An 11,138-nucleotide genomic window follows, 5' to 3' on the forward strand; every position below is an offset into this window, starting at 1 on the left:
CCCTCAGGCTGACAGTGGTTCCTAAAGCGCCAAAAGAGCTGCCCCAAGCTTTCCTCCTTTGGGTCCGTTCTGGGGCTTTCATAACGTTCTTCACCTTTCTCTCCAAAGCTTGTGAAGATGCGTCTGTCGGTGCCGTGTCGGGCCGAGACCTGCGCTCATCTCCAGTGTTTCGACGCCGTTTTCTACCTGCAGATGAATGAGAAGAAGCCCACCTGGATGTGCCCAGTTTGCGACAAACCGGCCACTTACGACCAACTGATGATCGATGGGTGAGTTGAGCTGATTGCCTCATCGAAAGCACCTCTCTCTCTTTACCTCTCTGTGTGTGTGTGTGTGTGTCTTGAGCATAGCTGTCAACTTACAGATTTGAAAATAAGGGACCAGCAGCCTCGAAAATAAGGGATCAGCAGCCAAAATAAGGGATTTTCCAAGCACAGGTATGTTCAACTTCTGAGCCCCTCCGAGCCAAAGGCAGAAAGCCCAGCCAGCAGCCAAACGAAGCCTCAAGCGGTGGTTCCCACAGCGCAGCAACCCGGCAAAGGGGGTGCAGAAAGGGAAACCACCGTCACCTCTCCGCTGGGAAGCACTGAGCAAAGGCGAGTCCCCAGGCAACGCGGCCGATTTAATCAGCACAAGGCATGCAAGCTCCATCTCCCGGTCGTTCTCAGACTCCTTATTGGGTGAGCAACGCAGCCAAGCAACACGGTTGGAGCCTCCCTCCTCCCTGGCCGGCAGGGAGGGAGGGAGAGGAGCTGCTTCCTTTGAAACCTGGAAAATTTAAGGGACGTCATCAATAAGGGACAGCAGCGGGACACGGCGCTGGGATAAGGGACTTTCCCACCAAATAAGGGACGGTTGACAGCTATGGTCTTGAGGCCTGCCTTAGAATAACAGAACCGCAGAGTTTGGTCACCTGGTCCAACCCCCTGCAGTGCAAGGAACATAATGGAAGAATTGCCTGATGGGCGGCCATCTGTTCGAAAACCTCCAAGGAAGGAGAGGCCACCGCCTTCTGAGGGAATCCACCGTCAGACAGCTCTTCCTCTTCGAAAGCTCTTTCTGGTGTTTTGTCTGAATCTCATCTCATCTCTCGTCCTTTGAATCCGTTGGTTTGGTTCCTGCCCCCTGGAACAGCAGCAGACAAGCAAGCAAGACTGCGCCATCTTCCATGATCTTTGAAGATGGATCTCACTTAACCTCTCGGTCTTCTCTCCTCCTGGCTAAACGTGCCCAGCGCTTTATTTATTTTGAAATAATTTTTATTTGATTTTACAAGTATAATAATACTTATTATTATTTATACCCCGCCCATCTGGCTGGGTTTCTCCAGCAACTCTGGACAGATTCCAACGGAATATTAAAATACAATAACCTATTAAACATTGAAAGCTTCCCTAGACAGGGCTGCCTTCGGATGTCTTCTAAAAATCTGGTAGTTGTTTTTCTCTTTGACATCTGGTGGGAGGGCGTTCCACAGGGCGGGTGCCACCACCGAGAAGGCCCTCTGCCTGTTTCCCTGTAACTTGGCTTCTCGCTGCGAGGGAACTGCCAGAAGGCCCTCGGAGCTGGACCTCAGTGTCCGGGCAGAACAATGGGGGTGGAGACGCTCCTTCAGGGTTATAACTTCAGAGTTATAACAATACAAAATATATATCCATATTTGGAGACTTCTCCGAATCTTTAGGCTTCCCACCTGCCCCTCCATGGGTCCTATTATAAACCTTTTCAACTGTGTATTATTTCACCATCCAAATTTTATGTCTCTCCAGTTGATCCATAATATCTTCTACATTGCAAGTGCAAACCTGCTAATGTTTTTATCTGCTTACAGTGGTCTCTCAAGTAAATTATAATTTCCCCCCATTCTTTATTGAAGTTTTGGTCTTCTTGGTTCCTGAGCTTTCTCATCAGTTTTGCCATTTCGGCATAGACCAACAGCTTAGTTTGTCATTTTCTGGTATGGGCTTTGTCTTCTTTCCATCTCTGGGCTTTAAAGAGAGGCAAAGCCTTGTGTGAGGAATTAGGATATTGATGTGTCGCTTTCTAACAAGATCTCCAAGTGACTTTCATTTAAAAACATAATGATAAACCTAATCATTCACATCTGGCATATATTTCACATCTGGCAACCAATGTGCTCCTTTGGTTTCACATAGTATATGGGTAAAAGGTAAAGGGACCCCTGACCGTTAGGTCCAGTCGTGACCGACTCTGGGGTTGCGGCACTCATCTCGCTTCATTGGCCGAGGGAGCCAGTGTACAGCTTCCGGGTCATGTGGCCAGCAGGACTAAGCTGCTTCTGGTGAACCGGAGCAGCACACGGAAACGCCGTTTACCTTCCCGCGGGAGCGGTACCTATTTATCTACTTGCACTTTGACGTGCTTTTGAACTGCTAGGTTGGCAGGAGCAGGGACCGAGCAACGGGAGCTCACCCCATCGCGGGGATTCGAACCGCCAACCTTTTGATCGGCAAGTCCTAGGCTCTGTGGTTTAACCCACAGTGCCACCCATGTCCCCAGTACATGGGTAGGTGAGTCTCAAAAGCCTGGGACACAAATTTTCATGGCCCTCTGGTGACTTCATTTACCTGAAGTATTGTATTTAGCGTTAACTCTGGAACTCTGAAAGTGCATACTTGACACGTTTCAGAATTAAATTGGCAGCTGTGCTGTCTCTTCCCCCACAGTCTCTTGTCGAAGATCTTGACGGAATGTGAAGATGCCGACGAGATTGAATACTTGGTGGACGGATCCTGGTGCCCTATCAAAGCAGAGAAGGAGAGGAGCTACAGCCCCCAGTGTCCAATTTTAGTTGTGGGTGGGTCCACAGGTGAGTCTAAACATATTTGCTGGTCACTGCTGTGTTTCCTTCCTAAACGGGGGACCAAAGAGCCAGGAACCCTGGTGCCGCAGAGCTTTGAAAGTTTCAGCTGCGCTCAACGTTACTCCTGCCTGATCAGAGTGGACCCACTGAAGGACTTGACCATGGGTAGGTGAACTAAGGCCCGGGGGCCAGATCCGGCCCAATTGCCTTCTAAATCCGGCCCGCAAATGGTCCGCGAATCAGCGTGTTTTTACATGAGTAAAATGTGTCCATTTATTTAAAATGCATCTCTGGGTTATTTGTGAGGCCTGCCTGGTGTTTTTACATGAGTAGATGTGTGCTTTTGTTTAAAATGCATCTCTGGGTTAGTTGTGGGGTATAGGAATTCGTTCATTCCCCCCCCCCCTTCAAAATATAGTCTGGCCCCCCCACAAGCTCTAAATCGCGCTTTGCACATGCGCACAGGCTCCAAATTGCGCCGTGCACCTGCGCAGATACGACGCTTCAGTTTGCACTCTTTTCATGTTGCGAACTGGCCTATGGAACAGATCCCGCTCGCAACCAGAGGTACCACTGTACCTAATAGAAATACCTATTTTAGAAAGATGATAACGGTGATGATAATGATTAACATAATAATGCATGTTAATTCCCCCCCGGTTCTCCTTCCCCTGCTTCCAGGAGGCACTTCGGAGGCCAACGGTGTGCCGCCTCCTGCTCCCAGCGTGGAGAACGGCAAGGTCCCCGCCGACGTGGTGGACTTGACGCTGGACAGCTCGTCCTCCGAGGAAGAGGACGACGACGACGAAGAGGAGGACGACGACGGCGGACCCAAAAGGAAACTGCCCCGCCTATACAAGAACGGCTTGGCATCCGCCTGCTGACTGCAGGGGGCGCTCCGAGTCCTCCGCGTGGGAAAAGCTTGAATACCTTGGTGCTTATTCAGACGTGGGAAGAGGGGGCTTTCTCTCCCTTCCCCCCTCCATCTCGCCCTCTTGCAAAGCTGCCCCCTGTGACTTCCCAGTTCCAAGTTAATTTTTTTAAAGAAAAGAAAGAAAGAAAAGAAAAAAATTAAGAAGGCCTGCCGGGGGCGAGGGTGTGGCGGCGACGTTGGCGGAGCTCCTGCGTGGCTGGAAGACGCCGCCCGGCGAGCCATCCTCTTTCTGGGGTCTTTTGCCAGCTCAGCTTGCACCGCCGCGAGAAGCAGGGCCGGGACGGCACACACCTCTCTTGCATGGAGGAGTCGTGTCGGGAATTGGCCACTGGCTCTCCTCTCCTTCCTCACACCCCCGACCCCCTGCTCTCCTCTCCGCCCCCCCGTTGCTTCTTGGATGACCTGATGCCAGCTGCTTGGAGCATGTCTGAGCGCCGGCGGGCAACCTGAACTCTTCTGGGCCTCCCAAAAGCGGCATGTGTCTCTTCGGTCTTGCCTTGTTCGACAGCCATTCCTGACTCCTCCTCAATCTCTCTCTCTCTCTTTCCCTTTCTCTGACACGTGCGAGACCCCTCGCTGGACGTTTTAAGGGAGTGCTGTGTGTTTGTTGCCCTTCGCGTCGATGCCCGGAGGCTCCTCGAACCAGCAGGTTTCCCTGGTCCCCCCCTCCACTGCCCCCAGTCCCATGGGCTCATCAGGAAAGGGCTTTGGGAGGGGAGCCGGTGAAAGATGGACCTAGACTTTGAAACCAGGATGGTTTAGAGTTGCTTGGAGCATTCTTGGGAGAGAACCTCATGTAAAGAACTCTTTTTAGCTTCTCCCGAAAATAATGTAGAATTCTTACATACCGATTCCCTGTTACTCCCCCTTTTTTTAAGTTGAACAAAGCCATTGGGGAGGTGGGAGGTGGGGAGGGGTTGGAATGCGGAATGGGCTTGAACCACAAACCTGTCGTCTTTTCTTCCCTTTCTTTTGAAGTGCAATAACTTGGTGTGTTTTGGAAGGCGCAAAGGGCTGTCTGTCTCCCCGTCCCACCCTCTTTAATCTCACCAGGGCTTTAGCTTGAGTCGGGTGTTTTGGGGAACAAAACAGCTTTTTTTTGCCAGGGGGCGGGGGTGGGCTAGGAGTGGACGGGCCGGCGGGTTTTTTTGGGGGGGCACAATGGCCCTTTCCAGAACAGAAATGCCAGGTGGAGGAACTTATTATTATTATTATTATTATTATTGTTTCTACCCAACTACCTCGGTTTTAAGACAAACAAACAGAAATTCAGGTGTGGCTCAGTCATGAAGTGGTGGTAGGCAGCATGCAGGTGACTGTTGTCTTTTTAAAAATTGCCTACGGACTTCCAGCTGCTTTGATACGTCTCCCCCTCTGTTCCCCCAAAGCGCACCGCCCTCGTGTATCCGTGAACTCTTTTTAAATATTGCCCCCTTCCGCTCTGCCTGGCCTCGGATCGCTTGCCTGCGCCTGCTCTTGACTTTCATTGCTGGCAAGCGAGGAAATGCTCGCCCCTCATATCACACACACACACACACACACACACACACACACACACCCTCTGCCCAGGAGCCGGTGCACTACTAGTAACCCCATGCAAATGACCAAGGAAAAGTGTGTCTGTTGGTTTCATGTGTTTACACTAGGCCAAGACAGTGCAAGGTGGGCTTTTGTTGCACACACTGAAAACTGAATTGGCCTCGCATTTTATTTTGGTGGCTCGGGGGGGTTTGTCCTGTTTCCTTTGCCCTACCTTCCCCCCCCCCCCTTTCCTGCCATTCCCACCTGTTGTCCGTCCGCCAGCCCAGCAAACCTGGAACGCGGGCTGCTTTTCCTGTTTCCTTCCCCCCAGAAAAACAAAACCAAACCATGATTTGTGTTCAAGGCACCGCCACCTTTTGCTCTCTCCCACGAAGCTGGAGGGAACAGCACCGTCGTCCTTTTTTTAAAAAAAACAGGCCAGTGGTGCTTTTCTTGAGCATTGCGTTTTCAAAAAAATAAAGAGCAATACCTCTTCCAAAGGACTGTGCCCCCGGGAGGTGTTGCCAAACAGAGAAATGGCAACTCCTTGACTCCAGGCCGAGAGTGCGTGTCTTGTCCCCCTTTTCCAGGCTGCGCGTGGCACGGGGGAAAGAAAGCCCTCTCCAGGGTGTTTTAAAGAAAAGCCAGTTCAAGTGTATTTTATAGAAGCCCCCAGACCTAAACGGTTGCTGTGTAGGACCTCACTCAAGGAGAAGCAAAGCGCTTAGGGGTTCAGCTGGGTCGTGGCAAGTAGTTCTTGTCAGCGGCTTTTCTCTCCCCCTGAACATCCCACCCCACTGATGGCCCCCATGCCTGGTGAAGGGCTCTCAAAGAACCCCTGGGATAAACAGCACTCGGTGGGGGCGAAGCCCTGCCCCAGTCCCTTGGAAGCCGATGTGGAGAAAAGATGGCTGCAAGAAGGGAGGTGTGGCAAGTCATCCAAAGTTCCTGGCTCTTCCACTCCCCCCCCCCCGCTCTCCTCCCTCATATATATCCCCCGCACCCGGTCAAACATCTCAAACTGAAGCAATACGTTTGCAGTTTTTAAAACGCGCACACACGAGACCTCCAGATCCACTGAGGGTTTGCAAAGGTCCTTCCTTGTACAGATGATGGTCGCTTGCCTCCTCAGCCACTCAGTAGTTCGTCCCACTCCTCTCCCTCAGGATTATAATTTGTGTGCGTAAACTTCTTTGGCTCCCCATCCCCATCCCAGACACTGTCCATTGAGACTTCGCATCCTTCCTTCCTTCCTGATTTCCATTCTGTACATATGTTTTTGCTTAACATCCCTGTCCTGGTCCCCCCCTCCTTTTTCTGTTTGTGTGTGTGTGTGTGTGTGTGTGTGTGTGTAAAGAAAAGAAATCATTATTTTTTCTTTCCTTCAATACACATTCTTCAGAATTCAAAAGTATAGTGTTTGTTAAATAAAATGAATTGAAAGATTTCACTTTAACCTGCTTTCACTTATGCCTGACGTTGTTGCGATGGGTCGGCTCAAAGCTCCGTCTTAGCCCAGTGTCCTGTTTCCAGCAGTGGACAACCCAATGGTTTGGAAGGCCTCGCAAGCAGGATGAGTCTTTGGTTGCTTGAACCCCACCTTCTGGTATCCTCCTCCTGAACATGTGTGTTCTGTTTAGCATTGATTTAGATTTACCGTATTTTTTGCTCTATAAGACTCACTTTTTCCCTATTTAAAAGTAAGGGGAAATGTATGTGCGTCTTATGGAGCGAATGCAGGCTGCGCAGCTGTCCCAGAAGCCAGAACAGCAAGAGGGATTGCTGCTTTCACTGCGCAGCGATCCCTCTTGCTGTTCTGGCTTCTGAGATTCAGAATATTTTTTTTTCTTGTTTTCCTCCTTCAAAAACTAGGTGCGTCTTGTGGTCTGGTGCATCTTATAGAGCGGAAAATACAGTAGTTGGTTTAGAGCTGTTGGTTTATTTCTTAAGAACATGGGTAAGAATTGTCTTGCAGGAACAAAACTAGTTCTAGAGCAGGGGTCCCCAAATTAAGGTCCGCGGGCTGGATAAGGCCCGAGGGACTCGTTTATCCGGTCCGTGGCGACGCCCGCTGCCGCTACCCGCTCTTACCGGCGCTGCACTGCGCAGCTGCCCACTTGCAGGTCGGAGGAGCACCGGAAATCGCTTATTTGCGCACGCACAAGCGTTATTTCCAGTGCACATCCGGGTCGGAGGAGTCCCATGCACATGCGAACAAGCTATTTCCGGTGCTGCTCCGACCCGGAAGTGCTCTGAAAATAGCGTGTGCGCACGCATATGGGCACGCACTCCTCCGGCCCACCGCTCAATTGGCGCTGGAGACACCGGCCCGAGGCGCGGTAAGTTTGCTGACCCCTGTTCTAGAGTACTGTTGTGAACAAAAAGCCAAACAGCTGCCTCTGAGTACTGTAAATGGGGTGTGTGGGGGTGTCTCCTAATCTTCCCCTTCACATTTGTTTCTTTGATCTGGCGGTACTTTGAGAGAGATACAGCCCCTGTCCCTAGTTTATTGACTCCATGTTCAGATAATGCCTACCTTGATTTCAGCAAGGCATTTGACAAGGTGCCCCATGATATTCTTGTAAAGAAGCTGGTAAAATGCGGTCTTGACTATGCTACCACTCAGTGGATTTGTAACTGGCTGACTGACCGAACCCAAAGGGTGCTCATCAATGGTTCCTCTTCATCCTGGAGAAGAGTGACTAGTGGGGTGCCACAGGGTTCTGTCTTGGGCCCGGTCTTATTCAACATCTTTATCAACGACTTGGATGATGGACTCAAGGGCATCCTGATCAAATTTGCAGATGACACCAAACTGGGAGGGGTGGCTAACACCCCAGAGGACAGGATCACACTTCAAAACGACCTTGACAGATTAGAGAACTGAGCCAAAACAAACAAGATGAATTTTAACAGGGAGAAATGTAAAGTATTGCACTTGGGCAAAAAAAATGAGAGGCACAAATACAAGATGGGTGACACCTGGCTTGAGAGCAGTACATGTGAAAAGGATCTAGGAGTCTTGGTTGACCACAAACTTGACATGAGCCAACAGTGTGACATGGCATCTAAAAAAGCCAATGCAATTCTGGGCTGCATCAATAGGAGTATAGCATCTAGATCGAGGGAAGTAATAGTGCCACTGTATTCTGCTCTGGTCAGACCTCACCTGGAGTACTGTGTCCAGTTCTGGGCACCACAATTCAAGAATGATACTGACAAACTGGAACGTGTCCAGAGGAGGGCAACCAAAATGGTCAAAGGCCTGGAAACGATGCCTTATGAGGAACGGCTAAGGGAGCTGGGCATGTTTAGCCTGGAGAAGAGGAGGTTAAGGGGTGATACGATAGCCATGTTCAAATATATAAAAGGATGTCACATAGAGGAGGGAGAAAGGTTGTTTTCTGCTGCTCCAGAGAAGCAGACACGGAGCAATGGATCCAAACTACAAGAAAGAAGATTCCACCTAAACCTTAGGAAGAACTTCCTGACAGTAAGAGCTGTTCGACAGTGGAATTTGCTGCCAAGGAGTGTGGTGGCGTCTCCTCCTTTGGAGGTCTTTAAGCAGAGGCTTGACAACCATATGTCAGGAGTGCTCTGATGGTGTTTCCTGCTTGGCAGGGGGTTGGACTCGATGGCCCTTGTGGTCTCTTCCAGCTCTATGATTCTATGAATGCTGAACTATACAACTTCTGTCAACCCTAGGAAACATGGCCCAGCGGTCAGGAATGATGGAGGCTGTGGTACAGCCACATCTGGCAGACTTAGTATAAGGAGGTTTTCTCCTGCCCCAGACAGTAGGACCTGAACCACGAGCTTCAAGTTATAAGGAGATTCCGACTCAACATCAGGAAGAACTTTCTGACAGTAAGAGCTGTTTGACAGTGGAACTGTCTCCATCGAGAGCTGGTGATTCTCCTTCTTTGGAGGTTTTTAAGTAGAGGTTGGGTGGCCATCTGTCATGGATGCTTTAGCTGAGATCCCTGCATTTGCAGGGGGTTGGATTAGATGACCCTCAGAGTCCCCTCCAACCCTGCAATTCTGTGATCTTAAGACAGCTTCCTATGTCTCAAGCTGGTCTGAGGAACCTTTGATTCTCCAGATGCTGATAAACTACAAGCCCCACCATCCATGGCAGTTGGCCGTGCTTGCTGTGGCTGATGGGAGTTGTAGTTCAGCAAGATCTGCAGGGCCAAAGGGTCCCCACATCTGATCTACTCGTGGTGGCTGGAGCCTTAGATTTCCTTTGATCTGGCACAGCAGCTATGGAGAATGAGGCTTCCCTGGGACTCCTCTCTAGCATGTGGTTGGTCCGGCTCCAGCAGCCCCTCTCAGAGAGCTCACCTTAGCTGTAAAGGCCCTTAGTCATAATTATAGATGACGACATGCAGACAAAAGGCACACACAAAAATAAAACTCTTGAGATGTTTGTTTATCATAGCTGTCCATGGAGGCACAGGTCAATTCTGCGTCCAAAGCAGCTGTCTACCAACTACATCTGGTACGCCAGCTGAGACCTTACCTGCCCGCAAACTGTCTCCCCAGAGTGGTGCATGCTCTGGTTATCTCCCGCTTGGACTACTGCAATGTGCTCTACGTGGGGCTACCTTTGAAGCTGACCTGGAAACGACAAGTAATCCAGAATGCGGCAGCTAAACTGGTGACTGGGAGTGGCCGCCAAGAACATATAACACCGGTTGTAAAAGACTTTCATTGGCTCCCAGTACATTTCCAAGCACAATTCAAAGTGTTGGTGTTGACCTTTAAAGCCCTAAACGGCCTTGGCCCAGTATACCTTGAAGGAGCGTCTCCACCCCCATTGTTCAGCCTGGACACGGAGGTCTAGCTCTGAGGGCCTTTTGGCGGTTCCCTCCCTGCGAGAAGTGAGGTTACAGGGAATCATACAGAGGGCCTTCTCAGTAGTGGCGCCCACCCTGTGGAACACCCTTCCATCAGATGTCAAGTAAATAAACAACTATTTGACTTTTAGAAGACATCTGAAGGCAGCCCTGTTTAGGGAAGTTTTTAATGTTTGATGTTTTATTGTGTTTTTAATAATCTGTTGGGAGCTAACCAGGGGGGCTGGGGAAACCCAGCCAATTATCAACTGGCCTGAGATGACACGCTAATAAAACTCTAACCTTGTGCCATCGTAACTCGTGTATTTTTAGGAACATTTAAAACCTGTTTGATATGGCAAGGTCTATATCCGTTAACAAAATAATTGTGTCTTTCGCCAAATCTGAAAAGCAATCTGCAAAACCGATCAAATGCAAAAAAAATATATGTTAAAGCATGTCTTACGTTTGAGGCCCCTTTAGAGCTGGGGGGCCCAGGTGAATTGGCCCCTTAGTTGCCCCCCCCCCACAAGCCATAAGGCAGGAATTGGGAGTCCAGCACCCATCAGCCCCAAGCAGCATGGTCAGTAGTTGGGGGTTGTTGGCGTTAACAGTGCAGTGATTTCCCCAAGGAACAGCCGTGTGAAAAAATGTCTTGTGGTCACCTAACGAATTTTATTGCCGCGTAAGCTTTTAACGTGGTCTAGAGCTAGGCCTCTCTAGGCGATGGTCAACAAGTTGGCTGCAAAAGGCAAGTCAAATGACACCAAAAAAATTGTTGTTATTTAGTCGTTTAGTTGTGTCCGACTCTTCGGGACCCCATGGACCAGAACACGCCAGGCACTCCTGTCTTCCACTTCCTCCCGCAGTTGGGTCAAACTCATGCTGGTAGCTTCGAGAACAGTGTCCCACCATCTCGTCCTGGGTCGTCCCGTTCTCCTTGTGCCCTCCATCTTTCCCAGCATCAGGGTCTTTTCCTCTTCTCATGAGGGGGCCAAAGTCTTGGAGCCTCAGCTTCAGG

The 11,138-nt window shown here is 50.1% G+C and overlaps 1 protein-coding gene and 1 long non-coding RNA gene across 4 annotated transcripts in view; one reads left to right on the forward strand and one right to left on the reverse strand.

Annotated features, from left to right (window-relative positions):
* The window catches only part of PIAS4 (protein inhibitor of activated STAT 4), a 35,606-nt gene extending 28,871 nt beyond the window's left edge, over nucleotides 1-6,735 (forward strand). For 2 of the 3 annotated variants that reach the window (XM_083483926.1, XM_083483925.1), the window contains exons 9-11: nucleotides 109-269; nucleotides 2,688-2,830; nucleotides 3,506-6,735. In XM_083483926.1, the coding sequence (XP_083340052.1) occupies nucleotides 109-269; nucleotides 2,688-2,830; nucleotides 3,506-3,708 (507 nt within the window). In that variant the 3' untranslated portion in view covers nucleotides 3,709-6,735. Of the gene's footprint in view, nucleotides 1-108; nucleotides 270-2,687; nucleotides 3,126-3,193 lie in introns of all 3 variants that reach the window. The other variant, XR_014521002.1, reaches the window with a different exon arrangement.
* Nucleotides 1-11,138, reverse strand: part of LOC310697655 — a 147,591-nt gene that overhangs the window by 20,185 nt on the left and 116,268 nt on the right. The window lies entirely within an intron of this gene.

Source organism: Podarcis liolepis, assembly GCF_965112155.1.
Source record: "Podarcis liolepis genome assembly, chromosome: 18".
In the NCBI taxonomy this organism is placed as follows: domain Eukaryota; kingdom Metazoa; phylum Chordata; class Lepidosauria; order Squamata; family Lacertidae; genus Podarcis; species Podarcis liolepis.